Here is a 20,819-nt window from a genome sequence, read left to right on the forward strand (position 1 = left end):
TTCCGGGGGACATTACCCACAGTAAACAGTGACTAAGGTTTCAGGGCAGTGGAGAAGGTGCAGCTCTTGCCCCTTTGGATTTGGAGCTACAACCGCGACATGTGCCGTCCTGTTACAGGCTACGCACACCTGCTGTTATGTAGGGCTTATGACTGCAGAGAAACTACCAGACACACTGAGCTCCCTTTAACCCTGCCCTCCACAGCCCAGCAGATGGTCTTACACGTGAGATTATTGTGCCCCAGGTCGGGGCTCAGAGGAGAGGTTTTAGGCTAAGAGTACAAATTTGATAGTCAACTGCATTACATGGTAATTGAAGACAGGTTTCTGGGATGACCAGGAAAGAGGGTATAAACGTGAATGTCTGTGTCTGAGGCTTGAAACTCATTTGAACGTCAGTTGGAAGACATGATGGTTTAAGGACAGAGGCATGTCAGCAGTTACTTAGTTTTGCTTTGGAGGAAAGAGAATAGAAGACAGAATAACCAAAACTATTTGAGTTGGGGATACATGATATTCTCTGTGGCTTATCTGTAATAGATTCTATTATGATTAGTCATTAATAGAATTCTATCGCCCCTTTACTTTTGGGATATTTGACTCATTGATTTATTCAATATTTATTGACACTAACCAGTTGACACACACATGATTTTTTATTTTTCCCATGTGATTTACTTGAATCGGGCATACAAAATAACTATGCAAAGTAAGATACTTTCATGTCATCATATCCCTTACTTGTTAACAATTTTATTTATTCTCCTCAAGATAAATCAAACAAATTGTTTAGTTGGCTTGAGGAGCCTCTGCATTTAGTATTAAAATGTGTTGGTCCACTCTTAAAAATAGCTTGGAGATTTTCTAAAATGCAAGAGCACTAGGGTAGCTATCTTGCCTAATATTGAATAGCATTTGATAACCTCACGGAAGCTTAGGGAGCCATTCAGTTAAGAAATAGGTCTTCCTCAGTATTGTAATCGCAACTGAATTTACTTTCCTTTTCTTCTTTGCAAAGAAAATTTTCTATCAATAGGACTTTTTTTTTTTTAAGTTTGTTTTCCTTGCTTAGTTCTTCCCTAAGTTGTAATCCTCTGACTGCAAAAACCTTTCCAAATCGACTACGTGTAAAGTAACAAGTATGACTGCAATGGGAAAAAGTAAAGCAGCTAAATTTTCAAGGTATGGAAATCCTGTTACCATGCAAATGTCTTATTCTTTTGGATTTTTTGTTTTTAATATATATGTATATCAAACAAAAAATAGCATAAGGATAAAATAGAATTGTTAATATAAATGCGTTTTTGTGCGTCGTCTTCCACTTGGTTCATTCACTGAGGGTTTATTGAAATCCTGGTGCTCGTACAGCACCATGCTCGGTAGGTGATGGCGTGTTGGGGAGCTCAGGAAAAATGAAATTCAAGATCTCTTGTCTGTAGGGCTACAGTCTATCTGGAGACTTAAAAAAAAAAAAAAGGAATCAGGCAGATAAAATACAAAATACTTAGTTTTCAACACTGATTTCCAGAGCCCCAGCTAGATGTCGTCTCTGGAACTTAAGAGTGTTTTGTACTTAAGTCAGACGTTAACTTGGCTTATGAAAACTACCCAGCTAGATTATAAGCCTCTTGGGAGGAAGTGGAACACAGTCAACTGGGAGTTCTGCGTATGTCTGCTGCAGGGACAGATTTTGCATGGAAACTAAATCCCCCAAATTTCTGTACTTCTTTGTTTAGTGTCATTTTTATTATATATCATCCTGGACAGGATTCAAAGAAGGTGTTGGGCTGGAATAGTTTTGGGGGAGGAGGAAGGGTATTCTATGCTGGGGACAGTCTGAGCAGTTGTGGCCTTGGAATTGGCTGTAAGGTGTTTGAGAGATTTTACAACAGACACTGGCCTGGTAAGAGCAGTTTTTTTTGAGCAGCAAGAGCAAAGGTTCCCTGGCTTCGGAGTAACCAGATTGTGAAGAACTTTGTAATAGTACGTTTTTGAAAAGTAATATATGCATATGCCAAAGAATTAAAACAATACGGTATATGGTCATTAAATATTTGTTAAATGAACGACAAGTAAGTCTGAATCTTCTTTAAGAGCCCACCACGATCAGTGTCTCGTGTGCCCTTTAAGAGCACTTTGTATCTTAGATGAGAGGATACCACTCATCAGGTCGATGTGTCACGGTTTATTTACCATTTCCTTGGTAGAAGTTTAGATTGTTTCCAGTCTTGCGCCTTAATAAACGCAAGACTTGTGCTGGAGAGAATATCCTTGTCCATGTGCCTTTACATTTTAAAGTTTTTGTTAGAGTTATACATGAAAATAGTTGACAAAGTCAGTATGACAAAGACTGTAACGAGAACATTCTTTTGACTCATTCCTTGAGTTCTATACTCCAAATACAGCTTCTTTCATCTCTTTTAGTTCTGTAACTTTCACGTTGCCAAGTGTTTTTGTATTGCTAGTTCTTGATTTTTTTTTTCCATCTTAGACATTATTTGTTAACTTCCTAACATCCTGCTCTGGAAGATGAATTTTCTTATTACCAATTATCTGTTAACTTTCTGCTACTGAAGATGACTGGACATAGAATTCAGAGTACAAACCGATTTTCAGTCATTACTGTGAAGGCTAAACATTCCTTGTTTCCCTTGAGATGTCTTATACTGTTCTTTATCCTTTAAAAAATACATATACACACACACATACACACATATATATGACATTTTATTGTTTCTTAATCTCTGGAAGCTTTGGGTATCTTGTCTAGATAGATATCTTTAGAGTTTTGAATTTTCAATTTTGTAAGCATCTGAGATAATCTGAAGAATCATACTCTGTTCCTGGCAGTAGAATAGTTGAGTTCAAGTTCGGTACATTTGGAATTTTGATAGATATATCTGGTTGTAATAAGAATTCTTCCAGAGTGTCTTCTCAGCGAAGCTCTAGACATTGTCAGAAGGTCTGGCTTTGACGCAGTTCAGGGCCGCCCTCTGTGGAGTGCATCTGTTCTTTGAGCTCTTCCATTAAAATTCTTCTGAACTCGGCACTGCCCTCTCCCAGCTTTGGCTGTGACATTGCTCTCCCTGCTCCTTCCCCAACACACACACAGGCACATACTTTTCATTCACTCTCCCAGTGTCTTGTCTCATCTATTAACAGCCATAAAAAAATTTTCTAGGTCACTAATTAGAATAATTAGTCCAATTGATCAATTATTTGTAGCTACTGGAGTCATTGCTAATTATACTGTAGCATCTTGTTGCTACGGGGAAGGGTAAGAACTATAGATAAAGGGTTCAGAGTCACCTTAGGAAGGAAATTCAGTTTAGAAACACAATCGAGGCATTGAGTCAGGTATTGGCAGAGAAAGCCAGAAGTCTGGAGGCTGCATCTTGGGGGTAAACCTACATTGAGAGGTAGGAAACGAAGCAGCTAAGGAAGTGCTGAAATAGGCAAATAAATGTGCTATAAGAAAATTAAAACTGAATGGAAGGAAAGGGTTCAGGAGAGAAGGTGAGGTCAGTGTTATTTCAGACAGGTCAGGAAGAGTGAGGATCTCAAAATGCTTTGATCACAAAATGCTGAGCAGATGGAGCAGAATGGTGAGTGTTAAAGCCAGAAAGGTGAGGAATTGGCGTCAGCTGGCACAGAGCACTTAGTTAACAATTTACATCTGCGAGAAAGGGAGGAGCTGGGGCAGACGGTAGAGTGGGAGGCAGGATCTAAAGGGGCTTTTTAGGTTGAAGGAGACGTGACCTATGCACGTTTAGTTGCCGATGGGAGAAGACAGGTGACTCTAATGATGAGAACAGACTATTTCAGAAGGCAGAGAAGATAAGGGATCTACGGGCAAATAGAGCAGCACAGTTTGGGAAGGAAGAATGACTAGAGGAGATCTTTTCCTCTGAGCCTGGAAGGAGGGGTAAGATTATGGGTGAAGAGGTAGGAATGCGTCTAGTGGTGAAAAGCTCACCCTGTTTGGCTTCAGTAAGGTTAATGGGATTTCGAGCTTGGAGCTTGTTTTGAATAGCTGTCTATTCATTTGTTATTTTACTCACAGAATATCAAATACATCACTTTGGTAGAGATACAAAGGTGAGGACACTACCAAATGAGTTTATACACACAAGTCTGTGTATCATTCTGTCTTTTTATAATGGCTCTCATGGCCTGAGAGCAGGCACGGCAGGAGTGGGCTGTTGGTCTGTCTGGCATTACTGATTGACGCCCTTGATTGACTGGGAGGTTAGCAGAATTAACGTGGTGGCGGGGATGGCTGTGAACTAGTAAACTCTGTTCTGGGCTGGGTAGGGGATCCAAGGAGCTAATCCTGAACGGGAGTCTCCCCGGATGGAGAGCAACCTGAACACGGAGGTTTGGTCAGGGCGCTGGGATGAAAGAGGAGAGGGATATGCTAGGAGGAGGTGAGAGAGCACCATGTTTGAGGTCGCAGAGGCAGAGCTTGTACTGAAGTGGGGTTCAACACACTTGATTAGGAGGTCAGAGGCTAGGTTTGGGAGGCCAAATAATGAACCGAAGTTACAGGAGAAGCATGAGCTTTGTAGCAGAGATCGTCTTAATTGCCAGAATCACAGAAGTAGCTGGCACATCACAAGTCCTATTTTTTATCACTATATTCTCTGTAGTATGATAGAAAAATCAGATATTGCGAGTTTTTAAAAAGTGATGGGTTTTATAATGTCAGTGAGCACCGTTTTCGGTATCTTGAGAATAACACTGTGGGTGTGCTCTGTTTTTAGCACTCTTCCTGAAAGCTCAATTTCACTTTAATGTTCATATCTATTAAAATGTGCAGTGTGATACATTTGATCTTTCAAGAAATGTGGAAAACAATTTTTATTGATATGTGGTATGTGTACAGAGGTAATTGGATAATAATGGTGTAAATACCTAAAGGTCCAGGGGTTAGGATAATAAACCAGGCACAAAAAGCATTCATTTTTTAAAAGCTTTACTCCTCCTGTTTGCTCTTACCTCATTACGCCCTCTGAATATAGTGACTTGATATTTGTTTATTAGTAAGTACCATTACTTTCTTAGAATTATCTAACGTAGCAGGTGTTTTTAATGGACAATGCTGGAAGTACAATACGGAATTGTCTGCAGACTGCCAACCAGATTGATTCTTGTTTGCAGTTGTTTTAAATAAAAAAAACAATTAACTTCCTGTAAACTGAAAGAATGGCTGTATTTTTGATAAGACATCTGTGAAAATTAGATGGCTGCTTAACAGCAACCAGAAACTTCTTTTTTTTTGTTTTTAAATGGGAAACCGTAAAATCTTATGGTCAAGGTGACCAGAGGTCCTATTTTCCTAGGGAAGTCCTGGTTTACACCTGCTATCTTATTCAGTTATCACTCCCCTTCACCCTCAGAAATGTTCTCATTTGGACAATACACTCTATCGTCATCCTACTTGTGGTCTCATTTTGAGATTTATGGTCTACACTTTGAATCATCAGTTGAAAGAAGCAGCCAAGGGTTGGTTTTGCCTGTCAGTGGTTCAGAGATACTGAGCAAGGTTGCTTCTTGCTTTGGTTTCAAAGAATATCCATTATAAAAAGTGTTATAATTTGTACTGAGTTTGGTAGGTGCTATTTGAATTTAGCAGGTGTGTGATCATACAGTATTTAATCACAGGGTAACAGCCTTTCAAATGAATACTTCCTTGATATCTTCTGTTTTGAGAAAGAATTATGGTAGTGTTAGGCCTTGGATTTATGAAATGTTGGGTAAAAAATGTTTATCTAACAATGACCTAGGTCTTGATTGTTTTCTTTTCTTCAAACAGCACTAATATTCTGAGGGAGCCTGTGTGCTTAGGAGGATGTGAGCACATCTTCTGTAGGTGAGTAATTATGGCTTGTGATAGATACACACACACACACACGTTTAATGTAACTATATGTTTTACTAGGTGATAGTCACGTAATCATATTGATACTAATATTACCTTATGTCACGTCGTTCTTGTAGACTGTACGTTATCTCATTTCGATCCTTTTAACTATCTTAATTTCCAAATCAGAAAGCTCAAACCTCAAAGAGGGTGACTTGTTGAAAATTACAAAGCTTAGTAAGTAGCTTTACTAAGCTTGGGGAAAAAATTAATACCTATTTTATAATTCACATATGTCTCTTTTATTCTTCCAGTTAGTTTTGAGTCTAGACTTTCCACACTGTGAAAGTTTAGTTCTTGCTGTTACTGTTGTTGGTTTCCTCGGGCTGCCACAAGAGTACCAAACACGGGGTGGCTGAGAGCAACAGAAACTTACTGTGTCCCAGTTCTGGAGGCTGGAAGTCTGAGAGCGAGGTGTCAGTAGGGTTGGTTCCTCCTGAGAGCTGCGAAAGGGAGCATCTGTTCTGCGCTTCTCTCCTGCTTGCGGTGGAGAATCTTTGGTTTCTGGCGGTCTTGAGCATTTCTGGGCTTACAGTACACAGCTCTCACCTTAGCCTTCATGCTCACATGGCGTTCTCCCTTGTGTGCCTGTTTGTCTCTGTGTCTGGATTTCCTCTCCTAATAACAATACCAGCCATATTGGATTAGGGCTCACCCTGGTGATCTCATCTTAACTTGATTACCTTACAAAGACCCCATTTCTTAATAAGACCACATTCACAGGTCCTAAGGTTTAAGACTTAAGCATCTTTCTGGGGGACATAATTCAAGCCGTAACAGTTATTATGAAAGTATATCCGTTAAAGCCCTGGCTTAGAGGTTAGAATATTAGATTTTCGTCTCATCTTATTTCTCATTCAGTAGAAATCAATTAGAGGAGTGAATGTCTTAGTTTAATTGTCTGGGAGACAGGGTTAATATATCCTCCTTTGAATCAATCTTTTAATTATTTCAAGTTATGACTGTGTGATTATCTGGGATGAGCAAACTGCAATATGAAGTTTAAGCACATATGAAAATAGTTTACTGTGTGGCTTCAGTGGGCTGGGGACGTGTGGGAGGCAGCTGCACTTGGGGTCCCAGTTTTGTTTCTAGAAACAGGTCTGTTACATGGGGCATATCCAGCAGGAGGCGAGGGTAGGAGGTAGTGTCTCTTGCCTTCCTGGTATCTCCGTTTGGATGAAAAAATGGGATTTCAGACTTGGTATGTTCAGAGCAGGTCTGCTGATCATTCTCCCCTTTATGCCGTTTCTGCCTGGGTAATCTTCGTAGCTATAAACGGTGCACTGGAATAAGTGGTACCACAGTTGCTCAAAGTAAAAACCACTAGTCATACCTGGTTGCTATTTTTCTTTCTTATTCTACATCATTAAGTTCTAATGTGCCCTAAATCTTGAACTTTCCCTTTATTTCTCTCTACTTACTACTGTTTGTACTTTGGTCCAAGCCACCATCAAATTATCTCTTCTCAGACTATCATAGTAAGTTCATAGGTGGTCCCCTTCCCCATTTTCTACATTCTTGTGAGTGATCTTTTGAAAATGTAAATCACATTCGTATCATTGCCTCTCTAAATTAAAATCCTTCAGTAACTTCCTATTACAATTAGAATAAAGTCCACACTCTGCACTAAGGTCCATAAGACCCTGCACAGGGCTTTGTCCCTGCCTGCCTCTTGGACCACATGTCCTTCTGGTTCTCACTATTCAGCCACCTTCTCCTTTTAGTTCATTAAACACACCAAATTCACTCCTGCCCTAGGACTTTTGCACTTACTATTTCTTCCATCTGGAATGTACTTCTGCCATTTTTTTGTGAGGCTAGCTTTTCATCAGCTGTATTTCAGCTCAAATATTGTCTCCTCAGAAGGCCTCCCATTACCCTTGTATCAAATTTTGCTCACTTCTTGTCTCCACTCAGTAGCAAGCAGATTTTTGTTTCAGCGGATGTACTCACTGTATATAATAGATTAGCAACAAATCTGCTGGAGCATAATAAACTCCAGTAAATTGTAAAGCATGTGTAGTGTGTGTGTTCCATACCCTTAGTTGGATTCTCAAGGGGTCTGTGACTTAAAATGACCAATGAAAGATTAGGAAAGGCATGAGAACATCCTAAAAGAGCAAATGGTCATCTGTATATGACAGAGGAAAGAATTCAGTATGGTTTTGGTTCATTTTTATTATATGATGCCCAGAATTCGGGCAGCTGTTTGTATTCTTTGCAGATTTGTAGCTCTGTAAAGCTGCTGAGCAACGCTGTAAATACCAGGCACTCTTCAAAGATAGTTTTGATATGTGCCAGGGCAACGGAAGCATTAGAGTCGAGGGGAGGTTGGAGGGACACAGATTTTTTTCTTATTGACACATTCTGGTAGTTTTAGGATACTTTCATGCCAGTGCCTAACAAAAGGAGTCTATGAACTCTTACACATATCTGTAGTTGGAAAAAGGAGGAATATTTTAGTAGTCTTTTTAGATAATTATGGATATCCTTTGATACCACACCATTTGGCAAGTGTTAGTTTCTCTAGATTTGTTACAGTGTGGAATCTAAAACCCTATCAGTGAACTTTTGTACTTTGCTACATTTAATTTCATTGGTTTATCCTGTGCTTTGAAATGGATCTTTTACCCAGCATCATTTTATGACATTGTGCATTCATCATTTGGAAAATATTGGCTTATGCAGGTCTATTGAGAAATGACTTATTTCCCCAGAATTCTGGTTTAAGTATACAAAATAATTTGGGAACAAGACATATGTTACAGAAAATTTAAAATAGACTGATCTGCATACTAGTGTGGTCCTGGGTAAGTGTCTGAACTGGATCTCATATTCATCTGAAAATGAGGTAGTGGTTCCTGATGAGAAGATTTTGACTGTATTTCACTGGTGTTCCTCAAATAAATATTACATAGCCAGCAATGATTTAAATCCCCTGAGGAATCAGTTTACCTGTTCTGTACGTTGGGGTTCCAAGATAAGAGTTCTTAACTACAAGCAAGCAAAATCAAAGAATTCCTTTCTTTGCTAAAGAAGTTTGACATTTATAGAACCCAGTGATCTAGAAGACCTCTCCTGGCCCCACTATGGTTTACAATTTCTTTTACAACATATATTGAGTTACTTTGTGACAAGAATCATCCTAGGATCTGAGGATACAAGGACTAAAAATACCACAGGCTTTTTTTCTGAAGGGAGCTCCTACTTCAGTAATCCTTTGTGCCTACGAATGAGAGGGTCACATGAAAAGGGATGTAGTGTTTGGAGGAGATGTGGCTTTTACCACTGTTATATTACCCAGCCCTGCTGCAGCCCACCTGGTGAAGCTAAGGAGGCAGTGGATTTATAGGTCTCTTATTTCAGGATTCACAGATAGGCTTCAGGGGGGATTGTGACCAAAAGCTTGTGCACATCTTCATCAGATTCACAAAGGGTTTGTAACCCCCAAAGTTAGGAAAACCCTTCTAACTATGAGACTGTAACTCTTAGACAGATAACCCGAGGTCATTTAGTTGAGTCTACACATTATGAAAGTGTCTGAAAGAACCAAAGATCTTTTCTCAAAAACTGCTTTAAAGCCTTTAGATACTTTGCAAAAACAAAAGAAAAAATAGCTTCCACCATCTTTTTGTCATAATTTTAGGTATTTCCAAGAAGCACGGTGTTAGGTTCAGGGTAGGAAAGTTTGAGATGCATGGCTTGCATGCAATAGGTACTGAATACGTTTGTTTATATTTCCCTCTGTACTTTCACTCTTTAGAGACTATAGATTTAACTAAATATAAAAAATAGATAAGCGGCAAGTTTATACTGTATAGCACAGGGAACCATATTCAATATCTTATAACTTAATGGTGAAAGAGAATATGGAAATGAATATATGTGTGTTCATGTATGACTGAAGCATTGTGCTGTACACCAGAAATTAACTCAACATTGTAAACTGACTATACTTCAATAAAAATATTAAAAAAAAGAAACTAAAGATTTATTTGCAGGGAAACATCATGCTATTGTCTGGCCAGGTATAGTCTCTTTATAGCGAATTATATAAGCAGCTTTAGATTTAGACTGTGTGTGTGTGTTGTACTCTTTCAAAAACACTGTTTAAACTAATATAACTGACCATTGTTGGAACAGCCTCTGCGTCATTTATTTCTGTTCAAACTGTTTATTTTTTTGAATTCACATTCTGCTGAATCTATTGATATCCATATATTTTTCAATCTTTTTTAAGTAATTGTGTATGTGACTGCATTGGAAGCGGATGTCCAGTGTGTTATACCCCAGCCTGGATACAAGATGTGAAAATAAATAGACAATTGGACAGCATGATCCAGCTTTGTAGTAAGCTTCGAAACTTGCTACATGACACTGATTTTTCAGGTGAGAAATATCACTATCTCTCTTACTTAAATAACTGATAAATTCATACTGATCACATAAAGTATGTAAAATACAAATGGCATATTTCAGACTTTAATATTTAGAGTGTTAGGAATCATTTTGAGGGGTGACGGATACCTTAGAGATAGTAAGTCTGACTCGCTTATTTTATCGATGAGAACCAGTATCCAGAGAAGTTAAATGATCTTGCCTGAAGTCACACGTGCAGTGAGTACCAGGAGCAGGAGAAGTGGAGCCTGTTTCCTCTGATCGTCAGTCCAGAGACTTTCGCATCACTTATTTTACTTGCTTTTTACAGTTAAAATAATTTCTGTATAATATATGTGGAATAGTGATTTTTGTCCCTAATAATGGTGATTTTGTCCTTAAACTTACTTAAATACACTTTTACAAGATAGAATACAACTTTCTGTGGATCACTTTTCTATGAATTAATTAGATGTATGCATTTTGAAAGAGCAAAAATTTAATATTCAATTTCTTTTCTATTTAAATGGAGGTTAATGTTTTTCATATTGTTCTTATAGTCTGTGTGTTAATGTATCTTCCCATTGTGCTTTCTGCTCAGAACTGAATAGCTGAGGAAAGAAAGTAAAGTATTTTGAATCTTATAATCAGATATTGGGATTGTCTTTTTGTTGACCAGATAACATCATTTTAGCTTGTTTTTAATGGGAGAACTTTTCTTGACTGGCAGGATGCCATGAATATATGCGCATATAAAATGGTTGGATTTCTGTGTTTAAATCTTTTGATGTTAGGGGGGTGGGATAGCTCAGTGGTACAGTGCAGGCTTTGCATGCACAAAGTCTTTGGTTCAATCCCCAGTGCCTCCATTAAAAAAAATTAAATTAAAAAAAAAAACTTTTTTAAAAAAATTGAAGTTAATCATTTACAATGTGTCAATTTCTGGTGTACAGCACAATGTCCCAGTCATGCATATACATACATATATTCATTTAAAAAGAAACTTTTGCTCTTAAGAGTTCCAACATAATGTGTTATCGTCAACTACTAAAGGTAAAGTTGATTGGGCAAAAATAAAGAAATAAGGCAAATACTTTGAGTCTTACTGAGTAGGTCCATATTTTAACAAGAATTTAAATCGTAATTTACATATTGAAAAGTTTTCTTCATTTAGTTTTCTGATTATTAAGACTCCATTTATGGTAAAGTGTGCTACGGTGATAAAGTTTTACTTATTTGCAGATGTAATTATACACACACATATTTTTAAAAGTACTTACCTTTTTAAAAAATAATATATTGTAAACTTCTTTCAGAGCACAATGAGGAAAAGTTTCATTATTAGTTTATCTGTGTTCTCTTCCTTCTTTATCAAAGACAGTGCTGATAGTGTTTTATTTTCAAGTTAAAAAAGATTGGTGTTTGATCTGCTCCCCCCCCACCTCCAGTACCATTGATTAAAGCAGGAATTCTTCATCAAGAGTCTGTGCATCTCTGGCAGTGTTGGGGTTAGTGGGGGAGGATTAGTGAGCCTACTGAGTTAAGTGTACAATATGAAGAATGTTCATGTCTATGTGAAAGCGGCTTTCATCAGATTCTTCAACAATGTTGGCCATGCGTTGAAATTTGGGGTGCTACTTTGTGGCTGTCATGATATTTTGATTAGATTCCTCTCTAGTTGTTGAATAGTAATATATTAGCTTGCTAGGGCTGCTATAAGAAAGTACCACAGACTGGGTGGCTTAAACAACAGAAATTTATTGTCTCATGGTTCTGAAGGCTAGACGTTCTAAATCCAGGTGTAGGTGAGGTCAGTTACTTCGAGGTCTGCCAGGGAAGGATGTGTTCTAGGCCTCTCTTGTTACCTTGTAGAGAGCAGCCTTCATGTTCCTGTGGCGTTCCCCATGTATGCATGTTTGTGTCTGATTTCCCTTTTTTATAAGGGCACCACTCATACTGCATTAGAGTCCCACCTTATCTGCAATGACCCTGTTTCCAAATAAGGTCATATTCTGAGGTACTGGGATTAGGACTTCAAGATATGAATTTTGAGTGGGATACATTTTAACTCATAAAGAAATAATGTGACGTTTTTAGTGGTGATAAGTGGGGCAGAAGAGTAACCCTCAGTGGGTTGATTGTAGTCAGTTATGGTACCTGGGGTACTGGGTGCCGTGTGGTACAAAGCAGAATTAGATGACTCCTCGAGAAATTTTACTGTAGTTAGTAATGTCTGAATTAATCAGTACAGCTCTCATATTTGGGCCATGGAATATTAAATGCCTTAATATTTCATCATTAAAAAAAGAAACTTAGGAAAATTACTGAGTTCAGAACAAGTTTTTATGTGGGATCTGAGGCCTTTGGAATGCTGTCATCCTCCTCTCGGAGCAGAGATGGAGTTTGCGGAGAGAATTACAGTGATTCACTTTTCAAAGGCTATTTTCCTTATTATAATGAGTAATTGTATACTTTTGTTTTCCTTATTGTAGTAATAATTACATTAGTTCTTACCAGATTTTAGCTGGGCTGGCTTTAACATTTTACTTATTTTAAGATGAATTGGAATTTCACAGTTTGGCTAATCTGTAGTTAGAGCTTTAGGATCTTTATTCTGTAGGTGAGGAACTTGAGGGCCTAGGTTGGGCAGGGTGGTCATGTTGTCAGTTTCTTGCTTTTTTTTTTTTTATCATTTAGCACAGTGCTTTGTTTTGGTACGGGTATTTGTTATATTTGTTGAATTGTATTGTATTGTAGTTTGAATTGATTTGGAGAAAAATTGACAGTGTTAAGACTAATTCATATCCCAGAGACTAAACTTAATTAAAACAATTTTAAAATAAATTTGTAGGTTTTGCTTTCAACAATCCATGTTATAATGGTAACATCCTCCTTTACTACATTAAGAGAAGATAAAATAAGTCTAGAGTATAAACATTTTGAAATATAAATTTCTATCTGAATCTGTAATTTCCATGGTTCAAAGTTTTTTCTACTTATTCTTAGTTTCATTGTGATCAACTTTTCCTCCCAAGGTCACCCAAAAACAAACTAGCCTTGAAGGGCATTTGAAGTGTTTTCTTTTGGTATATCCCTTTGTTTCCTTATAGTTTATTCAATGTATTTCATGCATGCATACCTTTATGTTAGTTTATTATCTAGCAAGTACTTCTAAAACTAAAGTGTTACAAGGCACAGTAGGTGAATAGGTAGAGGGAACTAACAGTTGGGGACAGATAGTGGTTGGCCCTCTTTATACTGAGGAAATTGGAAAATGATCTCATTATAAAATAAAGATATTAGATTAAGTGTTCCCTAAGTTCTAGCTCAAAAACCATGAGGTTTTGTTAAACGGTCAAATGTTGAAGATGGTGAATTAAGTGGAATGGTTGGGCACCTCCCACGTCTTTTTTTAAACCTGTAGTTCACAGTTTATCTTCCAAATGAACCTTGTTATTTTCATTTACTATAAAATATATGATTACTGTAATTAAGGTGGGTAATTAGGAAGAACTTGTCAAATCATGGACATAGTATATGGTATACTGGAGATAAAGAAGCCTGATTTATAGTAGTACTTTCTAAAATGAGCTTCTAAATACTTGAACAGATTTTTCTTGGTTCAGTGTACTTAGAAGAGATTGTCATAAATTTTTCTGACAACCATTTATGGATAATTTTACCTTATTCTTTAAAACATAATCTGCTTTCTACTAGTGGAGTTAAATTTAAAAGTTTTTATTTTCTCTTTCCCCCTCATCATATTAAATCAGACCTTGCAGGTGCTGGTCAGGTTCTGTGAAGCTTATGTTGGTGTTGGTGACATTTAAAAAAAAATTGCTTTGATTATGCTTTCATAGGATTCCAACTTTCTTTTCTGGTTTCGGGAGAGATGGAGGTCTTTCTGTAACAAATAACACAGTGTTTCATATATGCCATGACTTTTTTATAATAGATGAAGATGAGCACTTGAATAGCTGTGTCGCTGTTGTTTTGTTTTAAATAGAACTGAATACTTAACTTACAAAATAATCATTCTTCAGTGAAGGTGTTAATGTTGCACAGATGGTAGCAAAGTACTCTCCTTTGATTTTTAATAAGGGACTAGTTTGTCAAAGGGATTTCTCAACTTCTGTTATGAAACCTATAATAGAGAATAATTTGAAAGGCACACAATGTACATCATTATAATCCTTTGATGTAGATTAATGATAGCTAAATCACATTTTCTAATTGCCTCCCTTTTCTGTAGCTTATTATTAAGTTTTAAGCAAAACACTTGGCCAGGTCACTCCTTCGCAACATGTGCGTCTCTGTTCCTCGATATTTTGTGGTGTGCTCAGAAATATTTAAATTCAGAGGATAGGAGTCTTTTAAATGTCATCATTAAGAAATTTACTATGTAGGTGAAGGACCAATATTTTTCTTCATGAAATGAATATGGTCATTTATCATGTTTAGAAGCAGTCACCCGGAAAGACTGTTGTAGCTGTTAATGGTATGATTTATGTTCCAGCAGTGGTGGTGGTTTTGCCTTTTCCAGTCTTAACTTAGTTATGCTGTGTAAAATCCAGAAGTTAAAATCGTGCTTGTGTGGTTCTTGCTCACTTAGGACAAGATACATAATTAAAATCTTGAGTAAATTTATTACCGGATGATTAGTGAAATTATTGTGTGCACATAAACTACATGAATAAATGCTCTCTGCATTTACTCCTTCATTAGCTAGGAAATACGTGCTCCTTCCTGAGTCTGAAATTTGGTTGTCTTTTTCAATTTAGATTTTTTAGTTGATTGTGTTGTTATTACCTACAAGCCTTAATTTTCCTTTAAAATGCCTCATTCTATGCTTTGTATGTTTTATAAGCGTTGAGGACTTCAGAATTTGACTTGTTTTTAATTGAAAATGTCAGCTATTTTTAATAATCAGCTATGTTTAATAATAAATTTAAAAAAATCAAATATGAGCTTTTACAGCTACCTGAGGATTAACCTTTCAGTCTTTGTAATACTGCGTCTTTCTTAAAAAGTAATTCTCGTAACATTACATTTTGACCTTTTCTCCAGACTTGAGGTTGTATTGGAAATGGCTTGGTTTTGAAATCCACTTGTCAATGCAGAGAAAAGACCTTGTTGAATTTAGACATAAAGTCTCTGTAAATGGATCCTCATTCTGATTGTTTTAATTTCCAAGATCGTGTCCTGAGAGCACTCTTTGGAGCAGGTGATGTTCAGTTAGGATTAAAAAAGGTGTCAGAGGGTCTGCTCTTACTCAGATGCCCATCCCTCCTCCCCACTGGGTTTAGCAGTTACTGTCTTTCCAATGCAACGCTTTCCTTTTCCACTTCCACGAGGAGGGGATAGCTGTTTTTTGGAGTAGAATGGAGTTTGACTGAATTCTTTTGCTTGACAGGGATCATATCTCTGAAATTTCTACAGAGGTAAATACTAATTGTTTCCCAAAATCCACTGTTTCATTTTTTTTAATCTTTCTAAAGTGCTGTCTTTTACTTGGCAGATCTATTTATAAAGACAGGACTTTTGTACTTAAGAAACATGAGGCGAAAGAGTAGACAGAAGAAGAGATTTTGAACTTGAGATGATTTGAGTTTATTAATCCTCTTATGTATTAATAATTTTAAACTGATAAAACCACAAAGTGTTCTATGTGAATAAATAATCTAAAACAAATTAAAAATAGTATTTCATAACTTCCTTTTCTCTTGCTAATATTTTAAGACATGAGAAATGTTGAAAAGAAATGTATTCCCAGAAACAATTAAGAAAAATGAAATTAAAATTATGTTGTATCTCTTAAGTATTAAAGCTTCACAGGAATAACACACTTGACAATTTTATGTAACACCTCGGTAACATCAGACGTATTGTTTCCTACGTGGAGGATGTTACCAGTCCTTAGGAGTGAGATGCACTAGTTGCTGTTGATTTTCTTCTTTAAGTGACTTAGTTTTAGAATTTGGTTCGTTACAATTTTTCTCTGGATTCCGTAGTGTAAGAGAAATTTTATACAGAGTTCTCTTCAGTTTGAATGAGGAGTGACCTTTCAGGAGAAAAATGTAATTTAAATAGTTTCCTTTTTCTTTTTTAAAAATAGGAGAAATAAAACATAATCCAGTTGTCCTGGTTGGTTATAGGAGATTGTGTTAATTTGGAGGATGAGTATCAGGTGATAAGAAATTATTTGCTAGTCATGTTAATCCTGTCAGGTGGTGGTGGTGTTTTTCTGGTTTCCCTTTTCTTCTTGGTACCTGAAATGGCCTGATAATCGAGTTTGTGTGGAGAGAAGAGCCCTGGATTGGGAGTTAGGGAGACTCCCTTTCTTTTTAACTTTAATTCCTCATCTTTAAAATGATTGAATTAGATGAGTGATCATGTTTTCTTCTAGCCCTTAAAATGAATTCTAACCTCCCTTGTATAAATATTTGTCAAGATTTAAGAGAGGATAGGAAATCATTTATTCATCAGTTCATCTGTATTTTCTGAGCAGCCGTTTATGTGCTCACCACTGTGCTGGGCTGACCTGGCTTGTTTTTACCTGTCTGTGTGGAGTGAGAGAAGAGAATGTTAAGGGAATTTTCTAAGGGAAAGTGAACGGGCTTTAAGGCAGAACAAAGTAAGAATTTGAAGAGGGGTCACTGCCAGAATCAGAACGTGGGGGCGGTGCAGGTCACGCACTAGCTCTGGAGCATCTGTTAACGGGCAACGTTGGTAGGGCTAAAAAAATTCAGTACGCACAAAGATTATACCGTATGTCATGTAAAGAAAAACCCACTTCTCCTTTGTGTCTCCTCTGCTCACACGACTGTGTTACCTATGGTGCTGCTTCACTTTTGATACCACGTGTGTGGGTTTTCCATGCATCGAGCCATTCTGTGACACCAGTTGGGTGGCCTACAGTTCACTCAGTTCTGAGACTGTCTAGCTGAGGGTAGCATCAGATCTGACGGGTTAAGAGTCCCACAAGACCACACAGCCTCCCTCCGGGCCTGCTGCCGTCAGATGTCAATCTCAAATCTCAGTTGTACTTCTGACCGACTGGCTATAGATCGGAGGTTCAGATGAACTTTGAATAATTGCTAGAGTGGCTCACAGAGCTCAGGAAAACATTTTACCAGATCACTGGTTCATTATAAAAGGATATGGCTCAGGAACAGCCCGATGGAAGAGATGCAGAGGGCAAGGTATGTGGGTATGTGGAAGGGGCAAGGAGCTTCCAAGCCCCTCTGGGTGTGCTGCTCTCCCAGCACCCTCACAGGTTCACCACCCTGGCAAGCTCTCCAGCCCTGGTTTCTCTGGGTTTTTACGGAGGCTTCATCACGTAGGTGCAATTGATTAAATCATTGGCCATTGGTGATTGGCTCAACCTCTGTCCTGTTTTCCTGGAGGTTGGAGTGGAACTGAAAGTTCTAACCCTTTAATCCAGGTTGGTTCATTTGGCAAACAACCTTCACCATTAGGGGCTTTTCAGAAGTCACTGTATTAACGTAAACTCAAGTGTGGTTGAAAGGGGCTTGTTATGAATAGTAAGACACCTGGTTCACCTTTTCATTGAAACTATTTCAGAAACTAGAAACACAACTAAATAAAACAAAATATGCCCCTACGGTTCATATGGGAAATGACAAGGATTCTAGGAGCTATGTGCCAGAAACAGTGGACAAAGACCAAATACACATTTCTTGTAATCACAATGCCACATATAGTGTGTACTTAGTGAAAATTTTAATGCTTACTTAGTGAAAACAGATACGAATTCAAATGCAAGCCCCATCACCAACTAAGTATATAACCTTATACAAGTTTTATTTTCTACTTGTTTGATTTAGTAAAGAAATATAAGAGAACATTCTCTTAGCAATTGATTAAGCAGTGTAAAAGTGTGCAGAGTAAAATGTGTCCCCCCTACCCTTTATCCTCAACCAAAAAGCACAAAATCTTTTTCAGAGGTACTGTTTTATTGTTTAACCTCCCTAGTCTTTTATGAATTTATGAAAATATTTGGACATAAACACAATAGAATTTTTAAAACGTAGATGGGATTATGTTACACTTACAAGTGTCTCGAACAACTTTGCGTGCTAGTTGGTATATTTAATGGCTACGTAAGATTTTGTAGTATAAATGCTCCATAGTTAACTGATTTCTGATTGATAAACATTGACTTTTTTTCCTAAATTATGCTGTTACAAATATTGCTGAGATTAACACTTACACATCTGTGTTTGCAGGTACATGCATGAATATTTTGTGTATTTTGCAAGATAGATTACGAGAGAAGGTGAAATTGCTCTGTGAAAGAGTGTGTGCATGTAAAATTGCAAATAATTTATCACCTTGCCTTTGAAATTGCTCAGTGCAGCTTTACACCTTTGATGATGATTGGCACAGGGCCCACGGGGACTCCTGCACATACAGGGGGTTGCGATACAGGAAAGGAACACCAAGCTTGGGGAGTTGATCACTTTTATCGTAATTTGAAATAAGCCTGCTTACTTTCCATGGGGAGACACTACATCCCTCAGGGTTGCTTGCTGCAAACACAGCCCTGAGAAATGGCCTGGGTAAAAAGCAGCCAGGGCCTTGCCTTGTTGGTACACCCTGCAAGGGCGTGCAGGGGTGCTCAGGACCCCGGCAGATTGTCTCTCCCAACGTCAGTGTTTCTTCTCTAGATGCAGTCAGTGGTGTGAGCCGGAAACATGTGGACTATTTTTGTCACCTTCTCCTTTATTCATTTCATCACCAAGTCCTGTAAATTTTATCTCCTAAATATTTTTCAAGTAATTCTACTACTTTCTTTTCCTACTGTCACCTCCCCAGTCTGTTATCTTCTTCTAACACTCTTAATTTTGGTAAGGTTATTCTTGCATCCACTCATGTGTTCTTCCAGTCTGTTCTTCCACCCTCCAACCAGGAGAGATCTTTTAAAAATACAGATGTAGTCACAGATGCTGCCTGGTTCATATAAAGCATTTTATTGATTTTCTGTTGCTCTTAGCATAGGTATCAAAGTGTTTAACACTGCGAGCAAGAAATTTTCATGGTCCGATTATTGCTTTATAGTCACGTCTTTGCACCACTTTCTTCCTTGGTCTCTCTGCAAGGCAAGTATACTGGCTGTCTTTTAGTTCCTTAAATATATGCCCACCTCTTACTGGGCCTTTAAGCATATTGTCATCTCCCCTGCCTATTTGTTTAGTTAATTAGCAGTCTTTTAGATTTTATATCTGATACTTTTTACCGTTTCTATTGCTACAGTGCTTGTCAAAGCCACTATGATCTTCCTCATGGATGATAGCTACATAATTGGTCACTGTGTCCATTCTTCTAAAGTTCCTCCTTCACATAGCAGCCAGAGTGGTCATTCTAAAGCATAAAACATCATGTTTCCTGAGTTGAGTCTGAATGAGATCCAGCTAGCTTTACCTGGATTATATAACCCCATTCATTTTATTCATTCAGCCGATATCAATTGAACATCTGCTGTGTGTTACACACTGCATAGGTATGGGGAATATGGTAGGGTGGAGACACAAGCTACTGCCTTCCTAGAGCTTATATTCTGATGGGAAGAGACAGACAAGACACACAAACAGAAGTAAAATAAGTAGGAGGTGGGGGTTTGTAAGTTTAAATAGAATGTCAGGGATGATCTCACAAAAAAAAGTGACATTTGGAGCCATGACCTGTAATTGGTGAGAGAGTGAGCCGTGCACATATTTGGGGGAAGAGGTCTCCAGGCAAAGGGGCAACAAATGTGAAGGCTTTGGGGCCAGAGGATGCCTTGTGTATTTGAGGAACAACCAGAAGGCCCAGTGGCTGGAATGGTGAGAAGGGAGAGAACAGGAGATGAGATCAGGAAGGAAATGGAAGGTCAGGTTGTTTCTGGTCTTGCAGACTAAAATTTTGACTTTTATTCAGAGTCAGATTGAAAGTCTCTGGAGGATTTTAGTGATAGGATCTAAACAATTATAAAAGGACCACTGGCTGCTGTGTTGAGCATTGACTTAGAGGGGAGGAGGCAGACATATTTAGGGAGAGGCCATAGGAGGGTAAGGTAATAATGTAGTGATAAATGATGATACCATAGTGGCAGGAACGGAGGTTTAAAAAGTGGTCAGGTTTTGGATGTATTTTCCAGGTAGAACTGATGGCACTTGCATTTTGCTTACAGGATATGAGGGAGATAGCAGAGACAGTTAAGGTTTTTGTCCTGAGGCAACTGGACTGATGGATGTGCCATTTACTCAAATGACAAAAGCTATAGAGGAGCGGGTTTAGGAGGATGTGCTGTTCAGTGTGTAATACTTACTAGGAGTAGACATGCAGGTACACTTGTTAAGTGAACAGTTGAATACTGGAACCTGGAGTTCAGGGGAGGGGTCTGGGCTGCACACAGACATTTGGAGTTGTCAGTGTATGTATAAATAACTGTGTGTGTTATATATAACGCATTATTACATATATCGTATATGTACATAAGTGTATATATGTGATT

At 37.9% G+C, this 20,819-nt stretch overlaps 1 protein-coding gene across 1 annotated transcript in view; it reads left to right on the top strand.

Moving 5' to 3' along the window:
• The window catches only part of BARD1 (BRCA1 associated RING domain 1), a 70,400-nt gene that overhangs the window by 3,544 nt on the left and 46,037 nt on the right, over nt 1-20,819 (top strand). Inside the window, exons 2-3 of the mRNA XM_031451823.2 lie at nt 5,816-5,872; nt 10,167-10,315. Of these exons, the coding sequence (XP_031307683.2) occupies nt 5,816-5,872; nt 10,167-10,315 (206 nt within the window). The remainder of the gene's footprint in view (nt 1-5,815; nt 5,873-10,166; nt 10,316-20,819) is intronic.

The sequence above is a fragment of the Camelus dromedarius genome, chromosome 4, assembly GCF_036321535.1.
Source record: "Camelus dromedarius isolate mCamDro1 chromosome 4, mCamDro1.pat, whole genome shotgun sequence".
NCBI lineage: Eukaryota > Metazoa > Chordata > Mammalia > Artiodactyla > Camelidae > Camelus > Camelus dromedarius.